The sequence below is a fragment of the Vigna radiata genome, chromosome 1 (assembly GCF_000741045.1).
Source record: "Vigna radiata var. radiata cultivar VC1973A chromosome 1, Vradiata_ver6, whole genome shotgun sequence".
NCBI classification, from domain to species: domain Eukaryota; kingdom Viridiplantae; phylum Streptophyta; class Magnoliopsida; order Fabales; family Fabaceae; genus Vigna; species Vigna radiata.
The window spans coordinates 220315-236812 of record NC_028351.1 but is presented as its reverse complement, the minus strand read 5'-3'; the positions used below and the strand labels follow the sequence as shown (position 1 = coordinate 236812).

General features: G+C 36.3%; 3 protein-coding genes across 4 annotated transcripts; 1 reads left to right on the top strand and 2 right to left on the bottom strand.

Moving 5' to 3' along the window:
* On the top strand, window positions 1-7872 carry LOC106770757 (mediator of RNA polymerase II transcription subunit 33B; the record flags this gene model as incomplete). 2 transcript variants are annotated; one of them, XM_014656562.1, is given in 10 exon segments in its annotated part: window positions 1-477; window positions 709-1025; window positions 1139-1230; window positions 1574-1925; window positions 2394-2604; window positions 3215-3329; window positions 3460-3621; window positions 4096-4762; window positions 5653-5859; window positions 6467-7872. In XM_014656562.1, coding segments are annotated over 10 exon segments (3718 nt in total), but the record flags the coding sequence as incomplete, so codon positions are not given.
* Window positions 7873-8812: 940 nt separating this feature from the next.
* LOC106767660 lies at window positions 8813-10291 on the bottom strand. The gene has a single exon (XM_014652602.2). It carries the CDS (start codon window positions 10017-10019, stop codon window positions 9537-9539), a length of 483 nt encoding a protein of 160 aa, XP_014508088.1. The 5' UTR covers window positions 10020-10291; the 3' UTR covers window positions 8813-9536.
* A 1640-nt stretch (window positions 10292-11931) lies between these two features.
* On the bottom strand, window positions 11932-16078 carry LOC106763606 (elongation factor Ts, mitochondrial). Its single transcript, XM_014647780.2, has 7 exons — window positions 15635-16078; window positions 15465-15551; window positions 15148-15322; window positions 14713-14897; window positions 13638-13763; window positions 12771-12859; window positions 11932-12260 (listed from the first exon to the last, which is right to left on the bottom strand). The coding sequence occupies exons 1-7, from the start codon at window positions 15974-15976 to the stop codon at window positions 12218-12220; spliced, it is 1047 nt and encodes a 348-aa protein (XP_014503266.1). The 5' UTR covers window positions 15977-16078; the 3' UTR covers window positions 11932-12217.
* Window positions 16079-16498: the final 420 nt, after the last annotated feature.

The window sequence follows — 16498 nt, the reverse complement described above, 5'->3', positions numbered from 1 at the left end:
TCCCTTGCTCGCCCTCTCCCTCCTCTCCACCCGCGTCCTCCCCCACCGCCACCTCCACCCCGCCGCCTACGCCCTCTACATCGACCTCCTCAACCGCCACGCCTTCTCCCTCTCCTCCAACATCCACTTCCCCAACTACCCCAAGGTCATGGCTTCCATCCACCACTCCCTTCGGTTCTCCCAGCTCTACTCCTCCCACGACCCCCACCCCGGCCTTGTTCTCGTCCACCTTCTCTTCACCCTCGTCTCGCAGTTGCTCGAAGCTTCCTTGGACGACGAGGGCCTTCTCCAACACAAGCCCAGATGGATCGCCCGATTCCCCGATTCCGATGTCGACAACATGCTCATCGACGCCTCCCCCAACCACACCAAAGACACCTTGCACCGCAAAAACACTGCCATGGCTATTGAGACCATTTCTCTCTTTCTTCATCACAAAGTCACTTCCAGAATCCTCTCCCTCGTTCAGCGAAACATGTAAATTATTCCTTTTTACTGCCGCCTTCGTACTTTCATGCTACACCAAAACTTGCTATATACACTTAGTTAGTTACTGTTGGACGGATTCGTTCTGTTCTCTAGTTAGAATTGAAGTTGAATTCCTTATGCTTATTCTCAAGCTCGTTTTTATTGGAGAACATTGACAAAAGTACCTTAAGAACTGCATTTGTTTCTGTTTTCGCTGACTCGGTGGATGTTTATTTGTAGGCCGGCGCATTGGGGACCTTTTGTTCACCAGCTTCAGCGGCTTGCCGCGAACTCAACCGTGTTGAGGAGCTTGAAGCAGGTCACTCCTGACTCGCTTTTGCCTTTGAATTTTAACTCCGCTCCTGGGATTAAGGGTTTGTCTTCTGAATGGAAATCGACACCTAAGCTTGAACTCAATGCCGTCATGGCTGGCTCCTGTGCGGTTCAGTCTTGCAATGATAATTGGTCTTCTCTTTGGCTTCCTATTGATCTTATCCTTGAGGATGCAATGGATGGAAATCACGTAGCAGAAGCTAGTGCTGTTGAAGTTCTTACTGGTAAGCATAAATTTCAGTGACGCAGTAGTTACTCGGCGAATCTGGCAATGATAAGAATTTTTTTCCATGTGTTGTTGAACTTCATGGTTGAAGTGATTGTTGGCTTATTGCAGGGTTGGTTAAGGCTTTGCAAGCAGTTAATGGTGCTGCATGGCATTGTGCTTTTTTAGGTTTATGGATTGCAGCACTGCGGCTAGTTCAAAGGGTAAGAGTTGAGCCAAGGTATATTAGTTAACTAGAATTTGCTATAGGGGATGATTTCTTCTACGTGGTAAAAGGGTAATTCCTGAAACCAAATGCAGACTAGCAATTTCATATTTTGGACTGGGACAAATACTTTGTGTGTGTGCGAGAGAGAGATAGACTGCTTGATGGACTTAGCTAGTGCATGATAAGATGTCACCCAAAGAACATGAGATATTGCAGCATATCTGTTTACATTCATCTGATTTACTGGTTTTTAACAAAATGCAATTAGTTACTGTAATTTTTATGCTATTGGCCTCTGTTCCCTTGTTTTAAGACTTACACGTTTCCCCCTTTTTTAGGAGAGGGATCCAAGTGAGGGTCCAGTGCCTCGCCTTGATACCTGCTTGTGTATGTTATTGTGCATTACAACCCTTGTAGTTACTAACCTTATTGAAGAAGAGGAAGGGGAACTCATTGAAGAAGCCGAACGTAGCCCTACAAATCAAAGGATGGATAAGCAGGCTTTGGGAGAGCGTCGTGGGGAATTGGTTATCAGCTTACAGCTATTGGGTGATTATGAAGATTTACTAACTCCGCCACAATCTGTTATTTGGGGAGCCAATCAGGCTGCTGCCAAGGCTACATTGTTCGTAGCAGGACATAGTGGATACTTGGAATATACGAATGTGAATGACTTGCCCACCAACTGTTGTAAGTAATTGCTCTTATAATATGAAACTATAGTGCTGTTTGGTTTGGTCATAGAAAGAACTCACAGCTGGAGTACCTAACTTAAAATAAAATCAGACAATTTAAGAACAATTAAAGCACTTTTGTTCACTTGTATCTTTTGTAATGTTATAACTAACATGTAGGAAATTTCGTGATTAAGAAAATGACAATGTAGGAATACTAATGAATGCAAACAGGCAATATGGATCTGCTTTCGTTTATCCTGTTAATTGTTCCTTAATAAATTTCAGGGCTATTCCACTTAACCTTCGCTCAATCTCTATCATGCTCCTGATATTTTTGTTGTGAATATCAAGTTTTCTCTTTTCTTCTGATTATTTTTCTCTCAGATGTGTGCTCTCATAAGGGTATCTTGTGTTTGTCTTGGGCCCCTTATTATACCTCTTTGGTTTGAGAGTGATAACTCATCATTGTTTTTTCTTGCAGCGGGTAACTTAAGGCATCTGATTGTGGAGGCTTGTATAGCAAGGCATCTGCTTGATACCTCCGCGTATTTCTGGCCTGGTTATGTTAGTGCACCTTTCAATCAGCTGCCTCATAGTATTCCTAACCATTTACCTAGCTGGTCATCATTAATGAAGGGATCACCACTGACTCCTCAATTGGTTAATGTCTTAGTTGCTACTCCTGCTTCTAGGTATGCTTCTACCTCATATCATTTCTGCAGTCATACATTACATGTGCTCTGTAGGGCTTTTATACGTTATCATGAATTCTTTTCTGTTAAATTGTTAATTTATAGTTATCTTTAATATGGTTTGCAAAAACGTAGTAGCATAGAGTTAATATTGAAATACCATAGATGCACTGCATATATTATTTAAAGAGTTCTTAAGGAGTACCTTTTCTTAATTCAACTTGGGCAGGGTAGTAATAAGTCTATTGGTTTATTACTCCCATCCAATGTATCTTGGACAAAGGACCTTATTTCATCTGGTGAACAAAATAGAAAATTACTTGTATCAGAGGCAAAGTAGAAATGCATATATAGATATTTAATAGAGATAATGCATACATAGATATTTAATAGAGATAATGCATACATAGATATTTAATAGAGATACGCATTCAAAGTGTGCATAAATATGTTTTTGAAAGTAGTAGCTGTCCAATTGCCTGTAGTATGCTTAATACCTGGGCTTCAGTTACACTTTTCTGTTTCCTGAAGTTCAGGGTATCGTATGCTCTATTCTGTATATTTACTAGTGGTAAAACAACTGAATTTAAGCTCGTGGATGTAATGGAAGCTTAGCAGAGATTGAGAAAATATTTGAATTTGCAATCAATGGCTCGGATGAAGAAAAGATATCTGCTGCTACCATTCTTTGTGGGGCATCTTTAGTACGTGGTTGGAACGTTCAGGTGATCCCAACACCATTTTCATTTTATTTTATTTTTTGCTTTATTCTTGGTAATTCAATTTTGTTTGCTTTCCTTCCTTTTCAGTTTTTGATTTTTCACTCATGATTGTAATGATTATCTTTGGATGTAGGAACATATTGTTTTTTTCATAGTAAAGATGCTTTCACCTCCNGTTCCTCCTAAATATTCTGGGACTGAAAGCTATTTGATCAACCATGCTCCTTTGTTGAANGTCCTTCTGATTGGAATTTCATCCGTAGACAGTGTTCAGATATTCTCCCTACACGGTGTGGTACGTTCTGATTTAATATAGCAAGTGGTGTACATTCTTGTTTCACTCAAGAAAAAAGGAAAATTAATATGAATGACATTTTTAGAACAACCCTCCCATATGCATACAGACAAAGAAAATTTGTCTTATTAAATTTTTTTGTACTATCAATCAAAAACAGTTTTATTTTTTCCCAAGAAAGGATTTGTTAATAACTTCTAAAATTTGGGCTTAGGGTTTAACTCAGTCCCACAAAGCTAGCTTGTAAGAAAAAGATTACACAAGCATTAGGAAGACTGCTTAGAGTTTAACTTAATCCCATAAAGTTTGGGGCCTAACTCAAGCTCCTTAAAACCAATTTATATGGCGAGGATTGTCAAAGTCTTAGGAACTACATTGATCCCTTCCCTAATCTATGAGGAATCACAATAATAACTATTGAAGCTTTTAGTTTGTTGTCCTATTCTATGCATTCATTTTACTTTCTTCTTTCAGGTTCCGTTACTTGCTGCTGTGTTGATGCCAATATGCGAAGCTTTTGGATCATCTGTTCCCAATGTCTCATGGACTGCTGTTACTGGTGAAAAACTCACTTGTCATGCAGTGTTCTCTAATGCATTTATTCTCCTGCTGAGACTATGGCGATTTAATCATCCACCTGTTGAGCATGTGATGGGTGGTGCAGCAACTCCAGCATTAGGATCACAGTTAGGTCCTGAGTACCTTTTGTTAGTTCGAAATTGTATGTTAGCATCCTTTGGGAAATCACCAAGAGATCGAGTAAGTTGTAGAAGATTTTCAAAAATGATAACTTTTTCTTTAGAACCTTTATTTATGGAATCCTTTCCAAAATTAAACATTTGGTATCGGCAACATCGAGAATGTATTGCATCCACCTGCTCTACTCTTGCGCCTGGAGGGCCAGTTTCTCAGATTGTTGAAGCGCTACTAAGCATGATATGCAAGAAAATAAATCGAAGTGCTCAGTCATTGACGCCTACAACTTCAGGAAGCAGTAATTCATCTTGCTCTTCACTGGATGATGCTCTGATGAAACTCAAAGTGCCTGCATGGGACATCCTTGAAGCAACTCCATTTGTTCTTTATGCTGCTCTTACTGCTTGTGCACATGGAAGACTCTCTCCCCGTGAATTGGCTACAGGTTTGCTCAGTTCACTTGTGGATATATTCTAGCTTTTTTTTTTTAATTGCTTATCATTAATAACTGTTTCAGGATTATAACGAGGCTTTCATGTTTTGAAATGTGAGAATGTCAGTTGTGGACCAATGATGATCAAATATTGAACATGACTCATGATTATCGGAATAACTTAGAAAGTGAAAAGATTGAATATAAGTGCTTTTTTTTTCCATAAAAATGATATTGTTCTACCAAACTCTTGTAATTTTCATCTCATTCACTTGATTCTCCTTGTCCACTTGTCAGTGAAATAAATTGTGTTTGCTAGGATTGGGAAGGTAGTTAGGAAAATTATTATAGTTGCTTGGAGGAGTTAGTTCTTAGAGGGGATTTGCAAGGTAAATAAAAGGAGGAGGATGCAAGAGAAGAGGCACCCTCTTGATTGTTCAACTAAAATTGAGGAGGACGTAAGAAAAGACTTGGTCATGTTTGTTGTCCTACTGCCACGTTTCTCCCACATCCAGATAGGTTTGTGCTCACTACTAGTCTTGGTAGTTGTGTACTCCAAGTGTGGACATGTTTGGAGTGCGTGCCAATTGTTTGACAAAATCACTGGTGATGTAGAAGTTTGCAATTAAGCTAAGGAACCATAAAATTATCAAGCAATATTAAAAGGTATTTTTTTAAAAAACTTCATCTTAGTAGTGTGTTCAAATATGAAGGCTAGGCCTAATGCTAGGTAAATCCATGCTTCTTTAAGTTGTCATAGATTAACTTATTGGAATAATTGTACGTTAATATAAAAATTGTAAGTTTGGGAATTCATTGAAATGGGTTGCCAATGTCTTGTTTTTTAAGTTTTTGTTAGGCTGTTGTTTGCTTAATAAATCATCTGCCTGATTTTTATCTAGGTCTCAAAGATCTGGCTGATTTTCTTCCGGCAACTTTGGGAACTATTATAAGCTACTTGTCAGCTGAAGTAACACGAGGCATTTGGAAGCCTGCTTTTATGAACGGAACTGATTGGCCAAGCCCTGCTGCAAATTTATCCATTGTTGAGCAACAAATCAAAAAAATTTTAGCAGCCACAGGTGTTGATGTCCCTAGCCTTGCTATAGGTTTGTCAAGTTTACTTTCTTTAGATGAATCCTTCTTTGTGAGTTCAATTTATCCTTTCCTGGGTGATTGTTGGGCATTTTCCGTTTTCTCCCTACAGACCAACTAACCTGTCATGTTCTGCATATTAAAAAATTACTCGTGGGTGATGAGTAAATTCTCAATTAGCTAGTGGCTATATGATTGACACAGAAATATGAAGTCATCGTCTCCAGTATTTTACAGATCGTGATTTCATTATAGGTTTATGTTAACATCAGTCAAAAATGAAGTGAACATTTTCTATTTATGTTAGGAATATCAGAAATGTCCAAGGATAACATCTTTAGAATATTTGAGTATCTGTGATGATCTCATAGGACCATCTTCAGAATCTTTATAGTCATAGGGATATTTAGTTAGAACCAAAATTATTATAGTATGATTTATAGACATATCATGTTTACAGGAATAAAATTTTCTATAGTTATTTGTATCTACTGTAACTATCTTGCATAAAATGGACTCCTTTGCATAGTCCAGACAGTTTTCAGCATTTCTTGTATGTTTTTTCTATCTTTTTGAACAAAATTGATCAGTTGACACTGCATCTCTAACTGCTGCTAGCAGATGGTAATGCTCCACCTGCACTTCCTTTGCCATTGGCAGCTTTTCTGAGTCTCACAATAACATATAAACTGGATAAAACTTACGAGCGCTTCGTTGTTTTGGCTGGACCATCTTTGATTGCCCTTTCTTCTGGTTGCCCCTGGCCATGTATGCCCATTGTTGGTGCTTTGTGGGCTCAGAAGGTGAAGCGTTGGAGTGACTTTTTTGTATTCTCTGCTTCTGCAACTGTCTTCCACCACAGCAGGGATGCTGTAGTTCAGCTCTTAAGAAGTTGCTTCACTTCTACCCTTGGACTTGGTTCTGCCTGTATTTATAACAACGGTGGTGTTGGCACGCTCCTTGGTCATGGCTTTGGTTCCCACTTCTACAGAGGGATCACTCCGGTTGCACCTGGGTTTCTCTACTTAAGAGTTCACCGGTCTATTAGAGATGTCATGTTTTTGACAGAGGAAATTGTATCTCTTTTAATGCTTTCCGTTAGAGATATAGCTAACAGTGGGTTGCCCAAGGGTGAAGTGGAGAAGCTAAAGAAGACCAAGTATGGGATGAGATACGGGCAGGTTTCTCTTGCTGCATCAATGACACGTGTAAAGCATGCTGCTCTTATTGGGGCTTCGTTTCTTTGGATATCTGGTGGTTCAGGTTTGGTTCAATCTTTGATTATAGAAACTCTACCTTCCTGGTTTTTGTCAGCACAAGGGTTGGAGCAGGAAGGGGCAGAACCTGGAGTTGTTGTAGCGATGCTGAGAGGTTATGCACTTGCGTGTTTTGCTGTACTTGGTGGGACGTTTGCATGGGGTATCGACTCTTCATCACCAGCATCAAAACGACGACCAAAGGTTCTTGGAATTCATTTAGATTTTCTTGCAAATGCACTGGATGGAAAAGTATCTCTTCGCTGTGATTGTGCAACCTGGCGTGCGTATGTGTCAGGGGTTATGAGCTTGATGGTGAGCTGCACGCCACAGTGGATCCAGGAACTTGAGGTTGGTATATTGAAAAGAATGAGCAACGGATTAAGACAGATGGATGAAGAAGACTTAGCTCTGCGCCTACTGGAAATTAGAGGGACAAGCGTCATGGGTGAGGTAGCTGAAATGATCTGCCAAAGTAGATAATAACCGACCAGAACTTGGGAAGGAGCATGGTGCATATGTGACGGTAATACCAATACCTAACGAATTTTATACTCATTTCAGGGGGAAATGGAACTTCATTTCATTTGCTAGTTGCTACCGTTTCTGTACATAGCAATGTAAATTTCATAATTTTGTATTATCCCATTGAATTTAGAGTAGTTACGTTTAGGTAGCAGTATGAACCTTTGATCATAAAATGTATTACAGCAAATATTGTCTTAATGTCTACTTGTAACATTAACATATTCATGAAGATATTTTTTAACACTTGTATTTCCTAAAAATCATTTGGTTATACAGTTCCTAACACCAGCAAGTTCAGTTTTTTCTGAGTACATCACCGTTATTATTAAATAATGGTTTGAAATATGTTCTTTGGACAAAATGAAATAGAAAAGATGTTTGTGTTTTCAAGACAGAAGATTTGTTTTATGAGAAAATGAAATTAAGAAATACTTTTGAAATTAAAGGATAAATTGTGTGGATTAATTTTTGTTTAAGATGGTTATTAAATTTTAAGTTCATGACCATTTGATCTTTGAATATAATATTTTTATATTAATGAAGTTTCAGCCGTACTCGTTGAAAAAACAAAAACAAAAATAATATGATGAGTTCAGAAGTCAAATAATACACCCGATGTCCGCAGACAACAAGAAACGCGTAAACGAAAGGGAGATAATTTCCTTTGATTTTACTGTGATAATTGAAAGCCTTCCAGTTGTTTTCTGAAACGACCGTGTCTAACTTCACATTCCTTCAATCTGGTAATCATGACCAAATCTTGAGAAATGAATATTATTATGTAAAAAATATAAATAAGATAATGTATTTATAATATAGAAAATGTGAGTTAAATTCATACACAAGCGAAAATGTAAAAAAAAAATAACATAATTAAGTTATATATGAACATGTCTTTTTAATTAATGCAATATATTATAACATTCTCTTCCAACTAAGAGCATATAAATGGTATTTATCAAATTTGTTATAAAATTAAAACGAAAATATTTGTTAACTGATTATTTGAGTTTATAAATTTAGTTTTAATGTACTGGATACAATCTTCTCTTGAATAAAATGATAGTCAATTTCGACCTGTTTAATTCTATGGTGAAAAATAAAATTCAAACTTATATGAAGAAAAGTTTTATTGTGATATATAAGTATTATTTAAGTGACATATCTAAATTGTAACTTTCTAAGAGAAAGTTACCATCAATGAAAAATAGTTATTAAAATCATATAACAACTATTTTTTAAAAAATCGTTTAATGTAATTTAATATACATATTATTGTATTCAAATGATCTTTGGATAACAAATTGAGAAATTGACTTAATGTAATGACTACAAAAGTAATGTCATCTAACTTATTATTAAACGAGTGCATAGTTAGTAAAGATTCATGGGTCATACACAATGATAACAAAAAAGATGTTGAAAATGGAAAAAATACAAAAAAAGTCATGAAAAAAGAAAGAGAAAGATCTTAAAACACAAAAGGTTTGATCATAACAATGAGATCAAATCTAGAAAAAGAATAAAGAAACAATCTCAATAAGAGATTCAATATTCTTCTGTTAATTATGTAAAAAAAATAACATAATTAGCATAAGAACATTTTTTCCATATTAAAAAAAAACATAATATATCTAACAAATATCATTAAATCATTAAATTTCGCTTTCAATTCTAACTAAAATCCAACAACAGAATTGAAGATTATTGCAATGAAATCTAACAATTGAATGTAAGAATGGCCTAACAATACTCCGTGTCTAATGTCTTGAATTAGTTTTAGTATAGTACATACAATTCCAATCACAATGAAAAACCCTAAAAGTAATTGATGTCCCATAATCAAAAGAAAGCCACAATCTGGACTTGGTCCTGCAGAGAAGTATTCTCCACATGAGGCCTTCTGATCATGATCTGGCACACACCGGTTCCTCTGCTATGGTCTCAAGCAAAGGTTTCTTTGACCTGGTGATGGACAACCTGTGCACGAACTCGGGGCTAGAAAACTCTTCAATGTCCTCAAAGTTGAACTTTGGCTCCTCCACTTGTTTCTCAGGAACAACTCTCACTTTTGCAGTGACCCTTTTGGCAGTGAGTAACAAGGCACCCATGTCAGATGGTCTGACCACAGAATTAAGCCTCTTCATGGGATGCATCACATAAACATTGCCAGATTCAAGCTCCTCATCTGCGTTCAGAGCACAAAACCTTCTTCCAATCTGTAGAGACCGAGTGTTCACCACAAAGAAGCTTGGCATCTCAAGCATGAGTTCTGCTGCTTTAACTCCTTCTTCAAACTCCTCAATCTCCCCACTTGGAAATATCACCTTTATTCCTCTCCAATGCTTGCTCCCTGCTGTTGATAGAGTGCATGAAATGTAATTCCCCATCTTCAACTTTGCTTATTTGCAAACACAGATAATAACTATGTGTGTTTATCTCAGGCTTTCAACTTTCAGTGTATATATATATATACAAGAGAAAATGTGATGTGAAGCAGTATAGTTAGAAATTTGAGAATCAAAGGAGGAAGTTAATTAAATACACATAGGGTTGACATTGTAACAGAGTCCGCGTTAGTGCCAACAAGAAGCTTCTGTGGCATTTTCGTGTAGTCTCTGATAACTTGTTTACTTATTCTTTTATATGTTTAGAGACGGAAGCTTTTGATCTGTAGCCATGACAGTGTACGCGTGAAACCCAAATGCAATAATAGTCCTCATTCTTATTATTATTATTATTATTATTATTATTATTATTATTATTATTATTATTATTATTATAGTCACGTCACAGGTGGTGTGCAATTATTCCTTCAGCACAGATGAGAAATCCATTATCTATTGTGCCTTCCGCACAAAATAAGGAAGTGACTTTATTTATTATATTATGCTATGTATACTTTTGGACGCAAAAAGTTTGATCAATGCATGTGAATTTACGGAATTGACAATTTGTAAAACACTACCTTCGAAGCTTTACTTGGCATTATTATTTGCGGTGACCGTGTCGGTTAGCTTGTGTCGATAATTCATAACATCATTCGTCTCTGTTTTTCTAAAAGTATGATCTCTGTCATACGTATGAACAGAATTATATCATGATTGCAATAAATAGGAAGTCTTATGCTTGCTTCTAAGTTGTTTTTTAAAAATTAAATATGTTTATTTCTCCATCCCATAGACTGTTGGATGACATCTCATTCATCTGTGAACTCATTCATGATTACCTACACATGTTTCCTACGCCATTGGGATCATAAACTAATTGACTTCATTCCTTTTGCATTATTTTTCTCTTGGGTTTGCGTGTGTGATGATGACAAGTCTCGTGGTTCCTTCTTAAGTACTAAATTAATCTGCTTAGTTTGTGCATGAATTGATTCCGAAAGAGTTAGTGTACAAATCATTAAGTAGTTGGAAGGGAAAGTTGAGCGGAAGCAATAGCAGCATCTCTTCCACATTTTCTAATTGTCACACCCTGTGTAGTGTATTATTTTATAAGATAATGTACAAAAAGACTTGCAAGATCATAATGTACACGCAGTAAGAACTTTCCTGATCCATTGCGACTTCATAAACCAGAAAAATGGTTCAATTCATCAATACAGGTAAAACGACAACAGAGTTCAGAACAATACCATATTTTTGTTTAAAGTAGTACAGTATTATTTGCAGATATTGACTATAGAACAACATAAGTACATCAAAATTCTTCAGGATCAACTCTTCTAAAGTAAAATAATTCTGGATCACCTCTTCCAGGATAAACAAAAACCCAAATCAACTACTACATAAACTATAACACGAGTACACTTTTTTGTGTTAAACCAATCCAGTTATGTCGATCCTATTATAACTGCGGACTGTATTATCCAGCAGTATATAATGTTAAGTTTCCGATCATACTACTCAATTATTTCATTTAACACTTTTAAAGAGTAGTACACAAAAAAAATAGAGATACAGTACTTTTGTTTAGATCGTATCACAAAAGTCATGGAGATGCGTGAAGAAACAGCCCATATTCTACAGTAGCCAAAAGTTTAGTTGGGTTCCTCTCTTAATGATTGAAACCAAGGCCACGAAACGTGCGTCCAAATGCATATTAAGGAGCAAAACTTGCTTTGAAAATGGGATTGACACTAGATTTAAACCACTTAAAAAGACGGGATTAAAATAAAAAAACGCATAACATTATGCAAACATGAATATGACCATGTCTGCTGTTCCGCAATCCTTCCGTTAATTCCAAAGTATCAATTTATTTGCTAGCTCTGAAATAAAATTGAAAACTATGAACTCAAGATATAAAACCATAGCTTTATTATTTTGAGAGCCACGCTAATGTGTTCAACTTCTTTTGTGGGATCAGGAGAGAGCACCAGAACAAAGTAATGCAGTCTAACAGAAATCATTCATGATTCCACCACCGAGCAAAATTTTTAACCGAATCCTGTACCTAATCGCTGGATCAATATCGGAACATACATGTTTCAATATAATCAGCTAGAGAGCAAAAGCCTTAAAAACAAAGCAGAGCTCTCAGAGGGTTTCCTCCCCGAATAATAGATAGAATTTCCTTAAACTTAAGCAACTTGAGCGACGGTCTCCGATGCATCTGTTTCTTGCCTGAAAAATGTAGATGGCCAGTAAAACTGTTAATTCAATCCAAAGTAAATGCAAATAAACTCTCAGACATAAAAAAATATAATAGGAGTTTAATCAACAATTTTATTCTCAATTGTTTTGAGAGCATTGGGTGGGTCAGTCAGGGATAGGACGCTGCAAAGCCGAAATAATCCTGAAGTTTCTAGGTATGAAGACATAATCATTTTAGGTAGGTGAGGTAAAAAAAACTCAAGGTTGTACACATTATCATATAAAATGGAGAAATTTAACACTTTCAATTAGCTAGCATAAAAGCTTATTTATGCACCTTAATCCCAAATTCTGTAATTACAGCATGATGAAAACAAGCAAAAACATAAGGTCTAAAGTAATACGCCACTAACTAAACTACAATACTTGGGTTAAACCCTTAAACTAAAGGATAATTGCAATTATTTTCGTTTCAACGGTACATAAATGGAATCTAGAATAAGATAGGAAAAGACTATCCAAAAATGTACTGGTTTTTACCTTTCAATTCCTTCCCCAACTTCCATTCTGAGAAAGTTCACAACCCTCACAGATGAACCCACCTCCTTGGATAGATTATCCAGCACCGCCTGCAAAGAAGAATGAGAGATACTAGAAAATCAATTACTAAACAAACAAATTGGTCCAAGATGGATGCTTCACAAAAGGCACACAGCATTACACACATAAATAGCAAATACACATCTAAAGAGTACGCACTTCGTAATTCCATTAAATATATTATAACGCTACTAGTCAAAGACAATCAGGAAGCTTATCATGAAATTCTACATCTGGGTTGTGATACTGGAAATATAGAAAAAAGCCTAATGGCACTGAAAACAATAAAACACATTCATTTTCTGATTAGCGTCCGGAAACATAGGTTTCTCATTTCCTAATTATTATCATAAACTTGGAATGAAGGAGACATCACTATTTAGAGATGATTTGGATTATTGGGGAATGTGGGCTATATGGTTTCAACCATAAAAGGAAGTAGAAATCCAATAATGTGGTAATAAGTCTGGCATTTCGAAGAAGGGCAACCCAACTCTTACTCTCAAGTGCGCCTCTCTTTTGCCTTTTTCAATGGTGAAGACATCATAATTGTCACTTTTCGCTAAATTCACAAGTTAAGGCGATCTACAACTTGATGCAGGGGCTGTTTACAATTTTTTTAATCTCTCATATCAAACATGGTAACTAATAATGAATGCATTTGCTGCCACCATAACCTTACCAAGAATTGTAAACACCACAACAAGTACTCACACTGACAACCACCATATAGCTATAGCCATCATAAATTCCACCCTGACATAAATCACAAATGAATCCACTGCAATTGACATAAAAATCACATACCTGCACATTCATAGTGTCATTCATAATGAACTTTTGGTCCATAAATACAACATCCTCGAAATACTTGCGTAGTCGTCCTTCAACCATTTTCTCTATGGCCATCTGAGACTTACCAGAGGATTCTGCCTGAAATAATTAAACCATAGTAAGAGTTTAAATTTTCGTTTGGTTTCTAAATATTGGTAAAGAAAGTGGAACTTTAGCATATGAAGTATATGAATTAAGAAATCCAATAAAACATCGAGCAGATTACAATTGCTGAACAAAGTTTTCTTCCAATTCTGAATTGTAATTGCTAGAGAAGTTTTGGTTTATCAATCCAAGAGTTGAATTGGTCTAAATAGGCCAACCCTAAATACTTATTGATCCAGGCATGTATTTATTTATGGCAGGAAAAAGGTGGAAGAAAAAAGGACCGTGTTTATGCACAAGAAGGTTATAATTCTTGTACAGGTGTAAATGGCCACAGTTCATAAAGAAACTAGTTCAAATGTCCATTTTCCCAATTGAACCATTCCTCGCATATTGAAATATAGTTAAGACCAATTAACTACAAGGCAGATTAAACCTACAACACCATCTTAAACAGTCCTTGGAAAGATACTTAAGGCATTTGTCATTTGCCATATGGTTTGTTGCATCTATGAAAGCATCGCAACTTTCAAACCTATCTCTCTCATGAGAAAATAAACGTTATATAAGGAAACAAGAAAATTAAATTAGCACAGAACAATTCATACAATATCTGATAGGGTGGTAGCTTAATTTTCTGTTATGACAGCTTGCTATTTTTGTTGGTCATGTTTGCTTGCCTCTTTTGTAGTTCTACATGTACTTTTCTTTGTGATGTAACTTCTCGATGAAGTAATACAGCAGTTTTTACTCGGTTTTTTTATAGTTACTATCAGAGGACTAATTCATCTAAATTCATTAATTTAGATAGTTGAAATAAATGACATATTTTCAAGTAATAATTAAAGACCAACAGAAACAGAAGCCGAGCAATTTCATATTAACTACGATTCATGTATTCAGCACGGGCCTGAGCCTCAATCCAAAAGAAATCAACCTATACCTGAGATTTAAGAATTTCCCGCTCATTTTGCAAAGCATCTGAGGGAACGAGTTCTTTTGTTAAAAATAATGGCTTTGCTGCCACTACATGCATGGCCAATTCTGATCCAACACGCTGTAGAGCTTCCACTTGTGTTTTACCGTCATCTACTTCAAGGGACAAAATTCCAGCAATGCGACCCAAACCTAATCAAACAGGAGAGAGAGAGAGTCAGGATCTTTATAGAGTTAAGTTTCTAGATACCCCAAAGTATTTGGTACTCAGCACAAGATATAGTAAAACAAAATGATACGGATCTCATTCGAACAACTTCATGCATGTAAATACATACACTGGCCCCCAACGTTTCACATGCAATGCAAGAGTGGCAAAAGAGTTGTAAGAGAAGAGCAGAAAGTAAAAGGAAGAAAAACAAGAAGTGGAATGAATTTTTACCAGGTTGGGGACTGGTATGAAGATACGTAGATATAAAACCGTTGGAGGAAGCAGGCAAGACATAACCTCTTCTAAGCCTCACATTCTCCCCCATCATGGCAGCCACTTCAGTGATTGCATTTTGAACGGTTGTTTCTCCACTGATCTTTGGATGCTCAAGATTCAACGTGGTGTCCTGGCAAATGCAAGCGATGATGTTAACAAACACATTCCGTAACAACCTCGTAGCTTGAGAGGATTTTACGAAACGAGGAAACTCAGTTCATTTGTATAAAAGAGGTTTATTGCAACAACATCGAGAGCGTTATGTAACGTACATGCAAAGATTGAGGTCCGACATGAAAGGCAGAAGAAGAAGAAGAAGAGTTATCGAGCGACAAAGCTTGCTTTGCCAAACACAATGCCTGAAGATCGAAGAAGAGAGTAAGTGAGAAGTGTGTGAAAAAAAAAGGGGTAATTGAAAAATGAAGAATATGAAGAGACAAACCAAGTGTCGGAAAATATCGTTTCGGGCAACAAAATCGGTCTCGCAGTTGAGTTCGATGAGAGCGACTTTGGCGGGGGTTTGGGCGAGGGCGAGCAAACCTTCGGAGGCGATTCGAGACGATTTCTTGGAAGCCAAAACTTTTCCCCTTTTCCTGAGCTCCTTCTGAGCAGCTTCGATGTCCCAATTTGAATCCACCAGAGCGGCTTTAACGTCCTTGATGGGAGCGCTTGTTCTCTCTCGCAATTGCTTTATCAGATTCACGTTCTCCGACGCCGACGAAGAATACGAACGATTCCGGCTTATGAAAACACAAACACGTTTTGCGGCTCCGTAGAATGCCATTGCGAAAGAGAAAGTGCAGCTCAGGTGATGGAATGCTAGGGCTTTTCAACACCCTGTAAAATCCATCCTTGACAATGGAAAGCTCGAATTTTGTTCAACACTGTGTAAACTTACAATTTTTTTTTCTTCCCAAATATCATTAAAAAAATGTTATTAAACTAACTAAATAATTAAAATACTTTTATTATTAGTAAATTTATGAATTTATTTGTTTAATTTGTATTTATATAATAAATAATATTTTATATTTATTTTAAATTTCAATTTAATTATTCCAATGCGTAATGAAATTGTAATAATTCAAAAAATAAGTGCATATTTACAATATTAACTTAAATCATTAATTTAAGTTATAACTTAAATTTTCAATTTTTATTACCAAATAATGTTCCCACCGTTAAATTCTTTAAAATGTTATAAATTTTAAATAACAAAGTTTCATTATACAAATTATATTTTGAAATTAAATAATGGTAGCATGCTATCTCGTTACCAATTATATCTAACATAATTTAATATATT